The sequence below is a fragment of the Columba livia genome, chromosome 3 (assembly GCF_036013475.1).
Source record: "Columba livia isolate bColLiv1 breed racing homer chromosome 3, bColLiv1.pat.W.v2, whole genome shotgun sequence".
In the NCBI taxonomy this organism is placed as follows: Eukaryota; Metazoa; Chordata; class Aves; order Columbiformes; family Columbidae; genus Columba; species Columba livia.
In genome coordinates, this window is record NC_088604.1 from 93330764 (window position 1) to 93351323 (window position 20560).

The window sequence follows — 20560 nt, forward strand, 5'->3', positions numbered from 1 at the left end:
ATTTTCCAGTGATCAGATGTAGCCAGAAGCTCCTCTGCATAAAGCAGAAGAGCGGGAGGAATCCTTCAGTTTCAGTTTGTCCTCTAAGTTTATAAAGCTGGACATACCATTTAAGAACTGGTTATTTGGGGTTTCTTTCTTTGCTAACATCTATTCAGCTCAAATATTGCAAATATGTGGGAAGAAATTCTTGCTGATGAAGATGCAATACGCTCTTCCCTCTGAAATACACAACTTTTACTGGTCCTTTACAAATAACAGCAACAATCAAGAAGCAAAGCAAATGAGGACAAAGCTCTTTTTAAAATTTTACTTTAAGGCCAGCATACAAAATCAGATTTAATGGAGCATGAAATTCTTGTCCAAGTCACTGATTTAGTAAAATAATCAAAAAGTGTTTAATGGCTTCATCAAAACACGTATTTGCCAATAATAAGCAGAGAATTTTGCAGAGTGAATCCATGTTTGTCGTATTTCTTTCCACACTGCTAAAAATACCACCTCTTTTGCATGTTTTCGATTAATGCCTTTAAACACAAGTTTACAGAAATACACAAATACTTTCCTGCCACAAAGTAATTTATTAGACAAGTTAGGGAAAATTAAAAGGGATTTTTTTTTTTTTTCATAGAAGATATGTTTAAAATGTAAATATTTTTTCTTTCTTTGCCGGAATCACTGGTGCTGCACCTTGGATAGCCCAATATATCTGACTGCTATTGTATCTTGATTTATCCAGACAGTATCTGCCCTATAGGAAATACTTGAACCTTCCAGGCTTCACAGACTGCAGCAATGGGAAAATAGCAGCAACACAACCCATGTTGCTGAAACAGGTTACTCTCTCCAGTTAAATGATACCAATTCCAGTCATACTAATTGAAGTTTTTAAAAATAAAATCCATTCAATACAGTCTGCAGTATTTAATGATAAATGTTTATTTTGGCTAGTATAAAAGCTGAATAGTTAGGAAATACAAGGTATTTCCCAGAAACCACAAAGAGAATTCAAGCTGTTTGTTAAGCAAATTTGCAATTCACAATTTTCAGTAACGAGAGTCAAATCCAAGTGTATCTCAATTGAGCTGACATTTTGTCCCCAACTCACTGTGTCCGCACACAGGTCTAGCTAGAAAGATGTTTTACTACGAATGTGCACTTCTTGAGAAATAAATCTATTTTCTTTCATGACACAATGTAAAAATATATATAAAACCTATTCAAGGGCCTAAAGAAACATGGAAAAGGCCAGCACTGAACCTTTCTTATGTTAGATGTATCCATAGTTTTTCAAACTCAGCAGCTCTGGAGTTCAGGAGGAAATTATTTTAGAAAACAATTAAAGCCAGGGAAGCAATACAAATTTTCTGCATGACTAATTGACACTTGAGTTATAAGTTTTATCTTGTAGCACAATCAGTAGTTGCACTCAAAAAAAAAAAAAAAAGTAAAGAAAAGATTGTTTTTGTCCTGCCTTCACCATTGGAAGTATTACTCCTCAGTTAGAGCACAGCCATACCAACATTTGATCTGGCATTTGGCTAAACCAGCGGGGCAGAAATGTCCAGCAGGGATGACGGAAAAATTACCAAGAGAAAAAAAACCCCTCTCAATGCAGATCAGCTGCCAAAAATACTTAAAACTTTTTCTATCAGTGACTGATCTGTTTTAAAAGATACTTGCTCTCTGCCCTTCCAAATACTTGTTTACACCTCTCCAGACATTTCTGACTTCTCGATCAGTCATGTTTACGGCCTTACTCTGAGGGAAGATAAATAAACAGAAAAATGGGAGCTTTTAATAAAATAAAAGATAATTTGACTATTGTTCATAAAAATAATCATAATGTGGCTATCATTTTAGACAGCCATAATCATATTTGAATAAGTTGAATGGTTGAATGAAACTAAGTTAAATGTTCTTTAGACAAATGAGTTGTAAAAATGTATAGCAGCTGCTTGTATCTGTCCCTGACATGTACACCAGTGAGTCAGAGGCGTGAGGTATACCTATACTGCATGTGTACACACGGGAGTTAGCATTTGTTTTAATGTTAGGGGATTAGGTTTTGCAGACTCTAAGTGAATTAACCCTTCTAGAACACACATGACTAACTGCCCAACTCCTAAAAAAATATTCAGTAACCGTTAAGATAAATCAGAACATAAGTAAGAAAACCTGAAATAGTTTATACTAGAGCATAAGTCTAGGCTTTAGGTGCTCTCACTTGATCTGTCTTATATCCAGAATTATAAATTTTTTCATTGTTTGGGGTAGGAGGAGATTTGGCAGAAAGTATCAGCCAGTGTGCCCACTGATATAAAAACAGCATAAGGATTCTTATTCTCGAGTAAACCCTTTAAGCTTATGAATCATGTTTTATTATAATTTCCCAGTCCAGCTAGCAATCTGTGTGATCTCTGAATCATTCCATTCTTGTTTCCAACCAGAAGTTAAAGCATGCATCAAAATTTGAAAATGGTTTATTACGTACTAGAGCTACAGGCAGCTGAAATAGTTTTACCATTCCTGAAATTGTCTTACTATTTTTTCCCCTCCAACACTCCTAACAGCTAAACCCTGGGACATGACATTCTTTGCAACAGTGTCCACAATTAAACATGTTAAACAAAGGCAATGACAGAAGAAACACAGTATGTGATGTACATGCATATCCATCCTAATTCTTACTTTGTTATTATTTAAAAGCAACAGATTTAAGATATGAAAGGACTACTAAACAGTTACACAGATTTATGACTGTTTTGCAGTTTTCAGTAACAGTACAATATGCAAATCTCTCAACTATATGATTCACTACAGCTTTAAGAATATAACTTCTGACAAAAGCTGCTACCTCAACTTCTCATTTTATGCAGCTTATAGAAAAATTTCAGATGTGACCCAGTTATGTCACAACCATTTTCAAATTGTGATCCTTTGAAAAGTAACTATATAAAAAAAGCACCTTCTTACTCATCACATCTACTCCCCATAGATAGCCAGGATGAGATCTGCTGACTTGGTTACAAGAATAAAGGTTCTACTACTTATTAAAATTTCTACTAACCTTGCAAAACTAACATAGCTGAGGAGAACAGGGAGCTAAATTATTTTGTATCTTCAGTGGAAATATTAATAACTATTTTATACTGCAATACAGCTCTAAAATAACTCATCAAAGATTTTGAGTGGGATCAAATAGCAGCAAAGGCATACTTCAGCCTGCAGAAACATTTTAACAGATACACGCAATAAGGAATTAATTTAGCATTTTGTTAGAGATTAAGTCACCATTTGCCTTTGGAAAGGAACTGTTTTACACGAAAACCGAGCATGATATATGAAAATCAATGGGACTCTCAGGAAGCAATATTCCATTCAAGTTGTTTAGTATCCATCTTTCTCCAGTTCTTGTGTTTGCCTTCTGATTTGTCATTTTAATAAGACTCTCACATATTACCCTACAAATCCTAAGATTTGGCGCACTGATTTTTTCCATGCTACTACTTGTTCCTGTTCCAGTACCTTAGTTTGATTTTATCACCCTACCAGACCCAGAACACAGCAAAACAACACATCATACCATCAAAACTATGCAGTCAGGCTTCCATAAATTCTGAGATTGGCTTAAACCTAAGCAAATTTACAGCATGGATAAGGGGAGCTTTTTTTGATGAGGGGAAGAGAGGAAACACTTGACTCTTGAGAGACAAACAGCCCCCAAAGGCATCTGAAAAACAAAATTTAACCCTAAAATTCCATGAAAAAAACACCTGTATCTTCCCACTATGTTCCTGAAAGTGAGCTGTTGTTATTTTCATCTTGTTTCTGTGACATGAACAGCAATCCCTTTGCCATCCACAGTCAGCAGCCTTACCAGTTACTCAGTTACTGTCATCTCACAGATTTCTCCTTCCTTTCTGTCAAACTACTCTGTTGTCATCCTTCTCCACTTTCCTCCTGAACATGTTCAGCTGTACCACCTCCATCTCACTTCTATAGCTCTTGAACTTACTTCATTTTCATTCTCTCAAAATAAAACCTGACTAGTTCAGAAAACATGTTGACTCGAATTTTATTTGCAACTACATATTTTTTATGGAGAACCTGCTTTGCTGTACGTTAGGCAACACTGGGCAAATTACAAGACCTGAAAGACACGTATGTGTTAAAAGCTGGAGGCGATTTGGGATCCTCAAAAATATTACAGAGAAGTAAATCACACTATTGCCAGCATTAAGGAACTCAAGCTCTAAAAAAATCACAAATTTGTTTTAAGAAACACTCTTTTGAAAAGTATGTTTTCTCTGCATTTATCAGACATTCTCAGGTATAAGGGGTTTTTTTCTTTTCTTTTTTTTTTTTTTTTTTCAAATGAAGCTGAAATATGCATTTTCACACAATCTGAGAAGTATTAATAAATTCAATAGAAAAATGTGAGGGTTTGCAATAATAATCCTGTGAGTATTTTAAGCTGATTCCACTTTCTCCCCTCAGAACAAATGGAAATGAGATATCAGAAGTGTACAAAGCCCTCAGCAAGCATGACTTTAGACATAGATTTTCATTACTGACACAGAAAAGTATCTGTATATAGATGTATCTGTATCCAGATATATATATATAAACATACAGAGAACCACATTATTTGTTATGCTTCTGACTTTTACTGCCCAGAGAGTCATCTATCGCAGAGGCTCTATTTCTTCAGCCTGAATTGCATGCCTGAGGCAGAGGCCTAAGCCAACACTTGCAGTCAGGTTTGGAGAACAAGCCACAGGTAGGAAAGGTCACTTTCTGGTTTCTTTGTCATGTTCCCTCAAGACATATTAAAAATGTATATTCTTCATATCAGAAGCTCTTCGGTCTGAAATCTAAGATTTCTTTACTCAGACATGAGAAATAAATTGATATTAACAATACAAATATATATGTATCTCATAATCTTCTCAGTTCCAACACCTACCTTCCCCCAGACCTCAGGTAAACGCCCCAACCAAATCTCTCCATGGAAAACCTTCCTGGTAGTTGATTTCCCAAGATGAACAGAGCTCCTAAATGAATGTTAGGAACTATGTTGCCTTTCCCCATTGCATGACATAGAACACGCACCTCGCTGGATTATGATCTTGGTAGGAGGATGGATGTTCCTGTCTTACTGCACTCGTGTCATCCGCACAGAGCTGCCTCTAGTGGAGGCCATGTTAATTTAGGGAATGGGGGATTCTGGGGATGCATTTATATTGTGATTTTAACTTTTGAGTTTAAGACCATACAAAGTCAAGTGTGGAACAAGCTACTTTTTAAAGATATTTTGCACACTAGGGGTTTTATTTGAAAGACAGCAGAGCGAGCAAAAAGTTTTAATTACTGCATGTCATTCTACCTCTTGCTTTGGTAATTTCCCTGTCACACTTCAATTTTTAAAAATTATTGAGAAGTGTTTTTGATAAACTCTCTATGAAATGAAACCTTACGAGTTCCAGAAAAGGTAGTATGCATGTAGGCTACATCCATCCTTAAATAACCATTTATATCCATTTACATACATCCATTACCTTAAATAACCAGAACCATCCTGTGGCCTTCAAGCCAACTGAAGAGTATGGCCAGAGTCCTTACTTTTAAATCCTTCTGCTCTCCAGCACTGCCTGGCCATCGCCAGACTGTCTACTGGCAACAGCCCCAAGCTCTCTCGTGCTAATTCCTCAAACTGTGCCAGGCAATTGTCTGGCACAGGCTGAAATTGTTGTAGACAATAGGAATTCAATAGCAGAGACACAGCTCCAGAGCCCAGGAACATAACTTGGCATTACTTAAATATTATCACTAGAAACAGGCTTCTGGGAGTTACTGATGATGGGAATAAATTGCCTGGGCAGAGTGAATCCAGCCAGAAACTTGGAGGATGTGGCCTGTTTAGAGAAGGTAAAAAAACAAGAAGTCATCAGGGGATTTATTTTGCCCGTGTGGAGCTTTCTGTTAACTATTTATTTTGGTTGCAAGACCAACAAACCATGTTTCCTTAGACTGCTTCCTTTTCCTGGTCCCTTGTCTGCTGCACATTTTTTCCTCCCATCTCAACCTGGTCTCATTCACATCTCATTTCTCAGTTGTCCCTTATGCAGCTGACCACAGCTTTTCCTCTGTGGCTTCTACAACTGCTTCCTTTCCCTGGAGCATCTTTTGCAATCTTCCTACTTGGATGAGTATCTTCATATTCCTCTTTGGGTATGTTTGTGCCTTTGGCCTTTTCTGTATCTCTGGACCTGCATCTCTCATCTGTGGGTAATCTTTCTACAAACACAGCATAGCTACTGCACTAAGGACTCACAGATCTATCACAAGCTTTTTCATCCATAATGAAATCCTGGTGGCTCATTCACATCTTATATATGACTCAACTCAAGCCTGACATGGTTAAAATAAAGCTTTCACTCTTCAACTAATAACCCCTCCTGTTTTTCAGCTACCACTAGTGATATTAGCATACATTGCTCTCTCTAGATTTTCACATATGAACATGACTAGCATACCTAGTACATGCTTCCTTCACCCAGAGAACCACAACTCTCATCTAGACTTCAAACATGTCTCAATCTACCAGATCTTGATAAGTGTGATCTAGACCCCCACATCCATTCAGAGAACTTCAGCAAATACAATTTCTTTAATCTATTGGTTCAGGTGTGTCACATTTTGAATTAATTCATTGGGACCTCCTTTCCTTTTCACATCAAATAACTGCTTTTACAGAATCATATCAGCAACCCCTAAGTCAGCAGTGAAAAGACAACTCCTCTCTGAGCAGTCCATCACTTCAGATACTGTTATCTACTTACGAGATTTCCAAACATCTTTGCATTTTCTCTGTCCTTTGGAGGAATTCCCAGTCAGCATCTATTCTATTGTTCTCCTTCAAAGCACTTCTTAAAATTGTTCTTCACTGATTAAGTACAGTGAAGTCTCAGCAACAACAGCCTACTATTATGCTGACCAATGTAATCTCATTATTTTCCTATGCTCTTTCCAGTCTTGTGCTTTGTCATTTCTGGTCCTTATTGTAAGCATTGTAGACTTTTTAGTATTGTGCCCTCAGAATGAGTTCTCAGGTGCTCTACTCCATAATCAAGTTTGGTAAGCACATATCTAAGCCAGCCTAATAATTAGCATGAATGCTACTAAGTTTGTACTTGAGTTAAAAATTTCATCTTGGTCTTCAAGACTGAAATCTGCATTCAGCAAAACACTGTAACACTGTGATACAGCACAAGCAACAGTAACTAGTAACACCACAAATATTGTCTTGCTAGCTGCAGCTCATGCCTTACAGCTCAAATACAAGTCTTGAGCATCCAGGACTTTCTTATAAAGAGCAGAAGTGGATGTTCCTAACTTTTAAAAACAGGGCACTTTGCATCTTGATGAGGAAACTTTACAAGTCTTACCAAGTAAAGTGTAACAGGAAACAGCGGATTGCAATTGATCTGATAAAAATAAATCTCTTTTGATTAACAAACTGCCCTCTGGAGTAATTATGTGCAATCTCTGGCAAATATAATTACATGGTTTTTGTATGAAAATACAAGTACCTAATTTTGTGTTTTATGTCAGTTTTAACGCGGAATGCCAAAATTAAACACCAATGCAGACGGCATCTTGGCAAGCATAACCAAGCTCAGGCGGAGATTTACCATTTAAAAGTTTTTAATGGAGTTTCTTCCCTCTGCTCTCACTCCCATTTTGTTCCCGGCAGGGAGGGAAGCAAGGGATGACGCCATTCCAGAGACCCCTGTCAGGGCTGACCGCCAACCGCAGCTGTCCCAGCGAAACCACGCTCGTATTGCTTCCTTGGGGCAACAGGTCAAGACAGAGCCTGCCACATTATCGAGGAGAACAGGCTGAGACTTGTTTTTTCCGCGCTCGCTCGCCTCATGTCGTTTTCAGGGTGCGGGGGACACCGCCAGGCGCGCGCCCGCTCCGTCCCGCCTAAACCCTGCGGGGACACGAGCCGCCGTGAACGCCTCACCACCCACGTGACGTCCTGCCGCGAGCAAGGACGAGCCACTGCCCGCCCCCCGCGAGACCGTCCAACACGAACGCCACCTCTGGCAGCACCGGACAAAAAGCGCGCAAAGCCGCGTCAGCTCCCGGGAGTGCCCGTGCGGCCCCTCGCTTCCTGCCGCCTCCGGGAGCGCCCCGTACCCACACCTCCTCTCCCGAACAGCTAAGGGCACCCCGCCAGCCACCTTCCGCTGGAGCAACTCCCGGTTGGTTGCCGATCGACCCAATCCGAGGTTGGGGCTGCGCCGCCGACCTTGCGTGGAGCGTCCCATGGGCGGCACGGGGTGGATTTGAAAGCGCGCTGGTGCCTGAGCGGGCCCATTCCGAGAGCGGAGCCAGCGGCGCCCCCTGCGGAGAATGGTTCCGCCCAACACGTAGCCGCTGCCGGCAGAGCGTCGGCGCCTGCCCTCCCGTCGTGCGCATGCGCGCTAGCGCGGCGCCCGCCTCACGTGCTCCTTCGCGTCCGGCGCGCGCGGCGGTCATGGCCGCGCTGCTGAGCTCGGCTGGGCGCCTTCGGGCGCTCTGCCCGCGCCTCCTGCCCCTCCTCCGCCAGCCCGCGGCCGCCGCCGCCCGCCCGCCGGCCCCCCCCAGGTGAGACCCTGCGCCGCGGGGCCGGCCGGCAGCCCGCTGAGGCGGTGCGGAGCGCGGCGGGGCCGGATGAGGCGGCGGTCCTCGTGGCCAAGGGCGCTGCCGGCTGGGCCGCCACGCGCGCCCGCAGCCGGTGCCTCGCGGGCGCGGGCCCTTAGGTGCCGTCCTGCGGGGCCGCCGGCAGGAGCCCTGCGGCCCGGCCCGGCCCCCGGCCTGCGCCGCGGCGGGAGCTCGGGAGCAAAGGCCGCGGGGCAGCCCCGCGTCTCTCCGCCTGGGTCGTGGGTCGGCGAGGGCGGCCCAGTGCTGCGGGAGCGTCGCTCAGCAGTGGTGTCTCGTCAGGGTGAAAACGCAGGCAGAGTCCTTTACTCTCTGTGGAGAGCGAGGGGCACTGGCCGGCAGAGGTTACTGCTGTTGTGGGAAGAACTGTGCAGGGGGGGAGTCGAGGAGGAGGAGAGAGACCAGGCGGAGATAAGCAGTAACCCCACAGTTAGAATTTGGGCTCCTTCCCCGTTTCTTTCAAGACTCTGTTGGGCCTGTTATCAGGAGGAATCTCTTAAATCCCTTGCTATGGTTCTCTGTATTCCATCACACAGGTAGGGTGGAAAACTCACCCTCATTGTGTACATGCCTGTTGCTGCTTTGACCATGGTAACATGTGGTTGGTGCCCTGCAGGAAGTTTAGAGAGGCAACCCCTCCTTAACAAGAGTACTATTTTTTTTTTTTTTTTTACAGTAATAATGTTAGTTCTAGGAGAGCCAAGCTTTCTTCCCAGTGGTGGTGAACTATAGCTCCACATTTGGGATCTTTTTTGTTTAAAGCACATACCCTTGAATGTAGAAGTGCAAAAGGCTCAGCCCTGAATACATGAACAAACATATCAGAATCCATGTTTGTAGGAAACATACAATATTTCAGGGTTTTTTTGCATCTACTGTTTATTTAATAAAGCATGAGGGTGATCTTAGCATTCTGTTCTATAGGCAAATTAGTTGCTTCCATAATATTTTCCTTATTTACCTGTCCTCAGAAGGAAGCACCTTGTATTGATGATAGCTATGTCAAAAAGTTTAGTATTTACTTCTTGTAATTCATGTAGGGAATATGCTGTTAGAACTGCGTGAAGTTTTGTGCAAACTTTTTAAACATTAAGGGTTACTTAATTGCCAGTAAGTTCCCAGACTGCTTGTTAATGACTCCCAAACCTTGATGGGGCTAGATTTTTGGTTTCTACTCTTTCCCCTCTCTTAAAAGAGGGAGTTGGGAATGGCTTGGGATGCTTAGCTTTCGTTTATGTCAAATTACTTGCTGTGATTATAATTACAGTTGTTAACTAAAAATTTGCATAAAATTAAACAATTAAAATAATTAGACATAATTTACAAAAATAAATGCCTGGCTAAATAGAAGTTTACATCCATTACCTCCAAGGATATGAATGTTTGCTCTATTTCTTCCAGTTTTTGCAAAATCTAGTGAGGATTCAGTGCTGGTGAGTGGGAAGGGGATATATGTTTCTGGTGTGTAGAAATATCACCTCACGAACTATTCAGATAGCAGCTAATGTTGCCATTAGCCGTGAAGGTGGGGAAAAAAGTATCAGGATGTAGATTTAATTAGTGTTAGTGAATGGGCTTGAAATTAATCTCATTAAATGTCCAAATGATGCTATAGACAAATTTTTGCATAGAATCTGAGAATAAAAAAGCGTTAAATGTACACACTGAGTTTTATGAGCTGACGTAACAACTTAGTGTTACCAAAGGGAAAAAGTTCTGTCCTGTTCTGCTTCTGCCTTATTATAGCTCTGGTGGTCCCTTGAAGTCAATGTGACTTAATTCCTGGTAGAAAACAAGAACAGTTTTCTGCCATTCTAGATAAGTAAATACATTCAGCAGAGGACTTGGTGAATTCCAGACCTGCTTCAGGGGAAGGGATGGGAACAGAGGGGAGTCAGCAATAGACAGAGCCCCCAGATGGGAGTTTTGCCACCAAAATAAAGGAGTTGTTGTGACCTGCATTAGTTTTAGTGCTTATCAAACCTATTATGAACTGATTTTATTCTGTAGCCTGACTGAAATCTTACCTAAAAACAGTATAGTTTTCTGCTGGCTTTAGTGGTTAAAGTGTATCATATTGTTAAATGCTAAAGTTGGTATGAAGGGTGGAGTAGACCTGTGCAGGAAGGACCAGGAGCTAAGAAGATCTCTGCTGTATAGTTGGCGACAGGATCACACATTTAGTTAGCAACAGATCATTAATGAACTTTTCTACTTTGTGGTCATTCAGCTGACTTCAGTTTTCCTCAACTAGAGGCTGAATTTCCTAAATTAGTTTGTTGCAGGAAGTAATGTTTATTGAAATTCACATATGACTTGATGAAGGACTGTCAGTGCTATATTTTTCTAGAAGTGTGTTTCTTTAAAATCTTGAAAAGTGCTTTATGTGGTGATAATTTGTCTCTAACAGTTGTGGTTTTGTTGTTTCTTGACCCCAATTATACTCTTTTTCTTGCGCCGAATTATACTTTTCTATGTTTTCAAATATATTTGGGGTTGTATGTGAGAAGGTTTAATGATCATGCTGAAGACTTTTTAATTCTCAGGCTAGATTTAGTTATCTGTGTGAGAAAGGTGCTTGGAAGAGAACACATTCACAGGGAGCGGCAGTGGTATTTATTTCCTAGCTTTTAGGTTTTGATCTAAACTGTGAGTTATTTTGGAGTGAGAGTGAGCAGCATACCTGAATTTGTGTGTTCTTTCTGTCTAGTAATTTGATTCCTTAGATAATTTTTCACCTAAAATCTTTGTCTTACTGCCCCTTTACTATAAAGGTTTAGGCATCCTAGTGCACAAGTGATACTCTGGGACCAAAGTGTAAAGCAAAGGTAACATTTCTAAACTGAAATCGTGCATATAAGCATTTAATCTCCCTTCATTTTTTTACCTTAAGTAAATTCATTGTTGTATTTTTCTACTTAAGCCTTAATTTCTGTAAATGGACCTCTTTTGATGAACTGGAATGACATACAGACAACATTTAGACTTAGTGTACTTGCTGAGATGGTATTTTGAGACAGAAATGGAGTCTGCTGCAGTAAATTCCAGAGAATATTGATAAAGGTCTAATTGGAATAGTGGAGAAAAAACCCTACTGTTTTAAGAGTAAATAAATAAGGAATAATCCAGTATTTCACAAGATAACTGGGTAAATTACAGTATATTTACATGTGCTTGGTTTGGTTGCTTTACCATTAAACATAATGAAGTCAGTTCAGAGGCAGGTTTAAGACTTTCATTACAGTAATGGTTGCAGAAAAGTTGCAAATCAGTTAGTGTCTTTAGAGATGTGAAATAGCAACCATTCACATTCAAGCAGAGATTTTATCAAAGCATCATGTTGCTCTGATTTTAATCTAAACTTCTGAAAATGGGTTAGGACGGTAGATGGATGTCCAAGATGCATGGGATGGTTGAGAAGCATTTCATAGCAGATCAGATCTAGGACAAATACTATTTCACTTGACTACCTCTAGTACAAAATGTAAAATACACTGGGCTATATGTCATCACTCTCATGCCATGCAATTATTACAAGATAAATAAGCTATGACAGACCAATACAACAAACTTGAGATCTACAACAGCAAACTTTAGCACTGGGCTGATTTATGCAATACAAATTATTTACTGGAACTTTGTTCATAGAAGCTTCAGTAAGGGAAGAGATGCTTAAATTTGCTGTAACAAACCTCTAAATCAATGAATGTTTAGAGCAGTTTTTGAATAACATAAGAATATCTTTTTAGGACTTTATTCTACATACTCTAGATGATTATTTTATAGTTTGATGCTACAGCGTGCTCCTGTGGGAAAGGTAGTGTGGGAAGAAGGGTATTGCGAGACTGCAAAGACTGCAAAGAGAAGACTTTCTAACACTGTGGTATGCTTGTACAAGATTGAAGCATGTTGGTGAGATGGGGCAGATAAAATCCTTTTAAAGAACCTTGTTTCAGATTTGAGGGGAATTCGATTTGAGCTTTGTGTAAGGGGTTAAATTAAAACCCTACATGATTCATGGTTTAATGCATGGTACCTTTTTTTTTTTTTCAATTAGCTGCAAACAAGTTGCTTTTGTCTATTCACTGCCATACTCAGCAGTCCATCATCAGTGGAGAAAAATGTAGAACTGAACACTGAATTAGTTTACATTAGAAAAATGGTAGACTTAGTGGGCTTTAAATGCAGACAAGGCATTCAGTAGAGTTGCTTTTTGATAGTATGAAACAGTGTACTGTCATAGTAAAGTTTCACAAGCTGTGCTGCTGTTGTCATTGTTGTATGTGTTTTACTTATGAACATAAAATGTCTAGAGACTTCCAAAGAAATAGCACCAAGCAGTTGTTTTTCTACTTTTCTTCTTGCAAATCACTGAGGCAAAGTTTTTAGATATTTTCCAAGAACTTGAGGTTTCTCAGTCTATATGGAAAATCTTTTTATTATTTTTTTTTTTTCTTTTGTAGGGTCCTACTGTATCTCAGTGAAACAAGGGTGCAGTGGCCTGAACGTTGTGACTTTTTTTTTTTTTCTTTTTTTGTATGTGACCATAGCTAAGTTGGGGGAAATACTGTTTAGCAGTCACATGATTCCTGCTGGGATCTCAGGTGGTATATTTAGTCTTATATTTAGTAAATTTAACTTATGTTGAGTCTGTAGTGCTTTTATGTACAGTATTGAATTTCAACTCCTTTAAGTTTAGCATTATTCATTTTGAGCATGGCTTGTATTTTGAAAATGATTTCCTACACCATTTGCTTGTTTGGTTTAAAAAACCCAAAATATTCAGTACTTTTCTTTAAAAAAGCATAGCAACCACCTTATTGTGGCTCTTATAAAGGGAGGCAAATATCCATATGGTCGAGCTCTGTTTTGTTTTGGTTTTTTTCCAATGTTTGGAATTGCTCAAGTTTTACAGAAAGAAAACTCTGTTGCTGCCAGGGAGATCATTAGAACAACCTACTTTTTGAGTTTTTGGAAAGATCAGACACTTACTCAGGCTGGTGTGTTAAGATGTGTTCCTTCACTAAATCAAAGCCACTGCCTTTAGTCTGCTCTAGAAATACAGAAAACATGTAAGTATATGTAAGTACAGTACTAGGATTCTCAAACTCTTCCAAACAGAAATACATCATGGATTATCTTAGTATAAGTTTCCCTGTGCATGCTTCATCTCAGCATGAGGTATTTGTGAGTTTAGCTTCATCTGATTTCCAGATGTTGTAAGCTAAATAGGAGATGAAAATTACTGCTAAATAATGGGTGGCTGTATGTTGGGATTACAAACATGTAGTTAGTTAATCTCTCACATGTAGGCAAGGTCTAAATTTTTAGTCCTCTGAATTCTAGAGCCAAAGCTGAATATGGCGTAAAGGTGCAGTTGTGTAAAGGCTCAGATGTGCAAATGCTAGTTCTAATCTTGTGATTGTGGGAGTAGGAGAGAGGTCCCTTTGTAGGACTTAATATATCCTTTTGAGCTTCTCTTGGTAGGTACAAAGAAACACAGTTCTGAAGCATAGTAGGGTGAAATTACACATGTTGGGGAAGAATCAGGTTGCTATTCCAAACAGATCTGAAGTTTATTGTGAAGCTTCACGTGCTTGCAAGTATAATGTTTCACATGGACAAAATCTTTAAATGACTTTTAATACTAATGGGTGAAAGTAAATACTTGACACCCATTGCAGTCCTTGGAGAAGTGTCATGCATTTGGCTGTGTAGCATAGCATTTAGTCTGAACGAAGTTAATAAAAATAATTGAAAAAAATATGGTTACGTTGTAAGAGTATAACCTGACATCTAGCACTGAATTGGGATCAGCAGTTCTCAAGCCATGCATGATAGCTACTTTTTTTTTCCTGTCTTAATCTTATTTTCTAAGCTTCCACATGAGAAAGTTTGACTGCCAAAGTATTATCTTCTAATATTTCATTACAATTAAAATTACAAAAATTAATATTACCAGTGTGATGCCTCATGTATTTGGTACAGTTGCTTCTTTATTTGGAGAGTGGGATGGTATAGTTGAGTCTTGTAAACCTTTTATTTTGTTTGTTTGTTTTGTTTTGTGAGTAAACACACCATGACAAGCAGAATAATTATCTCTGTATTTTAATATATATCTATTGCTTTTCTTAGGTGTTGAAGAGTTGAATTTTTCCTTTTTGCCATGTGATGTTTCATGTTTAGTGGTGGCTTATTTTCAGTACTTTTTCAGTTGTATTGTTGTCTAGCAATTGTACACTGTCTCACATTTCTTCATGTGTTTTTTGTCCAAAACTTACAACATACTTTGGTCTGTATTGAAGTGGCTTTTTGTTCATTTTAGGCCATTTCATTGAGTGATCAAGATGACTTGGAAGTCTAAGCCTCTTCTTTTAAGAGTTTGACATCATTATGGTGTCATCTAGAAATTTCATAGGTTTATTAACTCTTCTGTTATCCAGATTGTTTAATGAAATTATTGAATGGGCATGGGTCATGCCAGTTCTGTCCCAGCTGGGTCAGGGCATAACTTACTTTAGACTACCACCAAATATGTTCTCAATTTTGCAACAAATCCTGAACAGCATTTTTTTTTTAAATTTCTATTAGTTTATTTATTTTTAAACAACTACTGCACCCATATTTTTATAATTTAAAGTACATTGTATCTCCTTGTTTTACTTCTAAGATTTTCAGGTAATACGGTGCCAAAAGCTTGTGTATCAGTCCCTATTTTTCATTGATTGTGTTTCTTTTTTTCCCAAAACTTTAATGAAGTTTTGAAAGTGATTCCAAAGCATTGGAGATTGAATAAGGTCCATTAACGTGTCTTAAATATAACATACCTTAATGTTTCCAGAAATTACTTAGCTCATTCCTTCCTATTCTCACCTACACCTCCATCTCCTTGTTAAAATTTGGTCATGGTAAAATGGTTAAAATTTAGATAGTGTGGTTGCAATTAATATTTTTTGAGAGATAAACAGTGCATGATCCGTTTTGTTTTTTTGTTTTTTTTTTTTTTTTCCCTATTTAAAAGGTGTGTGCATTTTCTAAAATCATCTTTCTTGTATTTATAATCCTTGCTGCCTTTTTATGTGACTTTCTGGCTGAAATGGTTAACATGGCCTTCTTGATTTCTTTTTTTATTTCCTGTAACTGTGCATTATTTCTCACCTTCTAAAAATTAAAGAAGAATTGCACAAGGTTGTTAAAAGATTCCCGATGAATAGATAACTCTTTTGTTTTGTTAGCTTCTTTTTCTGTGTCATGGGGAGGTTGAGCCATTAGGATCAGTTTTCAATAAGTATGTTGTCTGTTCCATTATTCTGTCCTTTACTTGATTGCCTGAAATCAAGTCTGATACTATGTCTCTTTATTTGTTAAGTTTGTGTTTTTTTGGAAGCTGTCTTTCTGTTATGCTCAATCTTTCATCTTTTAGAATACTGAACTCTTAGATTTTTTTTTTTCCTGCTTTTTCCTAAGTTTTGTGTTCTTATTTGGTTTGTATTTCAAAGACCCAAATTCAAGACAGTAGATGCCTGTAGCTGCATCCAGCTTTTGAAGCCATGATTATTTTTAACAGATTCTTTCTGTGGGATTGGCTTAGCATTACACAGTGCCTTAAACAGTGCTAAAAGTGTAATTTGTTCAAATGCCGAAAGCCTACAGATAAGGTACACTTGAGTCTTACCCTAGATTTCAGATTGATAATGGTAATTTAGGTGGATGCCATTGTAAGTTTAAGAGTTCCTCAGGTTGTTTTATACTCTCGTATGGCTTTTTCCCCATCTGTCTAAAACTGAAAGTGACTCCCATGTTGCCATTCCTTAAAATGTCTTTAATCAGTATAAGCTAACAGAAACACCAGCACTGCCTTTGGTAGTATCTGAGGGGATGGGACTAAATAAAAATGCCCAATTCTGCTCATTTTTCGGAAGGTGAAAATAGTGTATACAGATAATACTTCATATAAGAGTATAATAATTAACAGTATGCAACCATAGAGCTTGATATAGTATAAAATTCTAAAGTTATGTGTTGAACAGCATCATGCTAAATGGTAATCAAGGAGAGTTTAGTAACAGATTAAACTTTAGAGTCCTCTCATTCTGGTAGCCAGCAAGTTTTGAGCAGGCACATACTGTTTTTGTCTTCATACTTAATCTGATGGAGCTATGCAAGTGCTTTAGAATCTCAGTGACTTGACACATGGAAAATCTTACAAAGATGGCTTTCTTGAAGGTCTTAAGCTAAGGTCTTAAGCTAAGAAATGTAGACATCAATTGGTTTATAGTTAGAAGTGCACTATGTGGTGTAAGATCTTAATAAATTACAAAGTACTCTAAAACAATTGCAAACTTTTATAGAAAAAGACATTCCAAGTCTAATCTGAAGCACATGAGTGTTGTCCACTTGTGCTTTGATTGTTAATGGAAATCAAAGTGTGAATTTCTGTAAATTCTGTATTGCTGCTTGTTTCGAAAGCATTTTTTCAAACTTGACTTGAAGTATTTTTAAAAGCTTTCAAATAGCCTTTTTAATGTGTATAGAAGCGTGGATGACACAGTTTTCTATGTTTATATGTTTAAGAAAAAATAAAGAACTTGTAATCATTACAGTTTCATTCTTATAGCTATCCAGTGGCTAGCTCATAGTTGAGTATTGCTATTTATGTCTTCTTAAGAAGAAGACATTTCTTCATTTGATTTGATTGTTACACCCAAGAGGACTTAAAATTTAGTATTTTACTGTTATTCTTACCTTGTACTGCAGGATATTACTCTAATTAGGCTAATGATTTCTCTTTTAGGGAAAGTATGCTGTTTCTGGTTGTATGATGAGGTAGAAAGAGAAGAGGAAAAGGAAAAAATGAAAGAATCAGGGCAAATGCCCTGCACTTTGTAGAAGTGACTGAATTGATATTTTGCCAGCTTAGTGAGTTAGATAAGCTCACAGAGGGATCTGAATAAAATGAGTGCTAGCCCAGAGGAATCAGTGGAAACTTGATTCTGGAAGGAGACAGAACTGAGACTAAAGGACATCTCTCCTTTTTGGCAGTCTTTTTTCCCTTCTCCACTTGTTTTTTCCATGTCCTTTCCCTAGCCAAATAAAATGCACATAATTTACTGGCCTCTGGAGAATTCTTCAGGAGGAATCTCGAGGGCATTGGGCAGTGTAAAATTTGCCTGCTTGAAAACATTGATGCCAAATGGTTGTGAAGTTCCTCATTACTAAAGGACTTTAACGCCTTCAAAAAACAAACAGATCTGCTGCTAAACTGTTTTCACAGCTGGTTTATTTAAAGAATGTTACTCCTAGAACTTACAGCTTGCTCAGTTATCAAATCAGCATTTCAAACGACAAGGAAAAACGGTGGTCTTTGACTGCTTCCTATTCACAAGAGGCAATCAAATATTACAGTAAACCACTGGTCTGTTTTTTCCACCACACTGATACACACCCCACTGATGTCTTTTCTGCTGTTTAGCATCTTGCTGCCAGTGTTGCTGAAACACTGAATTGCCAGCAAGCTTTCCTCCAGTGGGCTTCCTGTCCTAGGGTGTTAAACAAGCACCCGTTGGTAAGAAACCAACCAGCATGTATACCTGTGAAAAAGCTCCAGGTGTGAGAAATCGTTTTGTAGAGAACACCAGCACTCCTCACTTTTAGTTTGCCATTTCAACAAAATGGGCAGCCATTATTACACAGGACTCCTGGAGCATCTGTAACAGCAGGGAGTACAACCACTAGTTTTTTAAAACTAGTCTATAGAGACTTTACAGAAATTTAGCTGAAGAGCTGGCTAGAGAGACAGAGACAAGGGGGAGGGCAATTTCAGAAGTTGCTCAATCTTCTTTTTGCCATCCAGCACGTATTACTTCCTTTGTACAGGATTCTGGAGGAGGATAGTTTGTTCTCAGTTGGCCTGTTGTAAGGCCAGTTGAGAACAGACTTCCAAAAATGCTTGTATGTAATGAGAATTTTACCTGCACAGGCTGTTTGTAATTCTGCTATGGCACATATGTTTTCTTGTGTACATCAACTTGCTCTTTTTTTTTTTTTTAATTGCAAGCTCTTGTTGTTTTTCTATAAAAAAGAGCACTTTGTCATTATGTTTCTTGTTGTCATAGTTTATTGTGAGAAAATAAATATTTAAACAAACCCTTAGGTTCATGTTTGGTTTACATCATAGGAAGCTGCTTCATGCTCGTTAATGTCAATTCTGAAGAACAGGACATGATCCTGTTATTCTTTAAGCTATTGTTGTCTGAAACAGCGGCCTCTGCATTAGTTTTTCTCTTACTTTAATTGAAAAGAAAGGTATGATTTGCTGTCTTCTGGAAGAGATGTCTGAGTGATTTTTCAAAAGCATGAGAGAGTTTTTGTGATGATCTGATATGTGACAATAGATGTATAGCACTAGGGTGACTTAAAAGTTTTGAAACATTTAACTCATGAGAAACAGTTGTTACTGAGAAAATATATTATTATCTTTTTTAGTAGAAAGACACTGAAATCACCTGCATTCATTTGCTTATATCAATATGGAATGTTTTTTGAGGAACTGTTCATCAGCAAGAAGTAGGGTGCATTATCTTTTCGATACTGTGTGACTAGTGTTGCAAAATGACTCACAGAAATGTGATCTGTTTGTTTGTTTGTTTGTTTTTAAGCAGAAACATTCTGTACCAAATAAGGTTCCTTACAGTTGCACCTCAACAGGAGAAAAGTGTTAAAGAAGAACCAGTTTCAGAAACTCAAACTAGACAGACCTGGCAGTTTGACTGGGCATTAAATAGACTGGATAACTCTGTCAGAAAAACTGGACGCATCCCTAAAGTCCTTCTACTAAAAGTTTTCAATGAAATGTGCAAAACAGGTAAGGTGCTTCCAGTTAAAATACAAACTAAATTTAAAGCTGTAATATGATGATTCATCAAACCAAGGAAATTATTTGAAAGAGTTCTGATTTATATTTTGTCATTGAGTGTTGTTTAATGTGCTGCATATGTTGATGATCAGACTATAAATGCTTTAGAGATGTTATTTTATTTTGAATGCACACGTTTACTTTTCTTTTTGTCTTTGGGAGTTTATAATTATTTTAAAAATTCAGTGTGCTTCTAAGAAATCATATTGTCTTGATTGATGTGGATTTTTATCTGATAATGTAACACCTTCCTCATATAGCTGTTCTGTGAACTCTGAACAGGGATCATATCTGTCTTACAGAGCATATTTTTAAAATGTCTGTAATAAACCAAACTGTCCTTAAGTGGCTGTTTGTTTTAAAATAGAACTATGCAGGGAAATGTGGATGTGATCCCCAAGTTCCCCCATTCCATGGTAGCTGTAGCTGTGGCTATTCATGACAAGAAGGCTTTTTTTTTTGCTTTTTTTTTTGCTTTTTTTTTTAAATAAAACAAAAAGAAACAGCTGAGGCATTGTTCATCCTGACAGATTTGATACCTTTTTGGCTAAAAAAAGCCAGGCTACATTACTATTTTGTAAACCAGGTGCCACAGTTGTTGAGGTTTTGTACAAGTTAGGATGAGTAAATGGAGGTATTTGCTAAAAATACTAAGTACTATTGCCAGTATCTATCAATGACAGCATGTATTGATTTGGTTTAGTTTTAAACTTTGCTATGTATTGCTCTGGACTGTTACTGGCTTGTACACCTGGAATTGCTCTTTCAAAAGTTTTGCAGTTCGCTGTCTACCAGCTGAGTCTTCATTTTTCTCTTTTTGTTGAACTTAGTTTTTTCTTTGTGCTTGTAATATCCTTTCTGATTCTGACTGCTTTGTGTTTTTTAGGTATAAACTTATAATTTGTGAGTGTGGGTTGACAAGAATTTTGTCTC

The 20560-nt window shown here is 38.4% G+C and overlaps 1 protein-coding gene and 1 long non-coding RNA gene across 4 annotated transcripts in view; one reads left to right on the forward strand and one right to left on the reverse strand.

Moving 5' to 3' along the window:
* Nucleotides 1-8380, reverse strand: part of LOC110362185 (uncharacterized) — a 34349-nt gene extending 25969 nt beyond the window's left edge. The window contains exon 1 of the long non-coding RNA XR_010471578.1: nt 8253-8380. This is a non-coding gene — a long non-coding RNA (uncharacterized LOC110362185). The remainder of the gene's footprint in view (nt 1-8252) is intronic.
* Nucleotides 8032-20560, forward strand: part of LRPPRC (leucine rich pentatricopeptide repeat containing) — a 92742-nt gene continuing 80213 nt past the window's right edge. The window contains exons 1-2 of one of the 3 annotated variants that reach the window (XM_065058277.1): nt 8032-8658; nt 19371-19576. In XM_065058277.1, coding sequence (XP_064914349.1) covers nt 8489-8658; nt 19371-19576 — 376 coding nt within the window. In that variant the 5' untranslated portion in view covers nt 8032-8488. Of the gene's footprint in view, nt 8659-8709; nt 9249-19370; nt 19577-20560 lie in introns of those variants that run through there. The other 2 variants (XM_065058276.1, XM_065058275.1) reach the window with 2 other exon arrangements.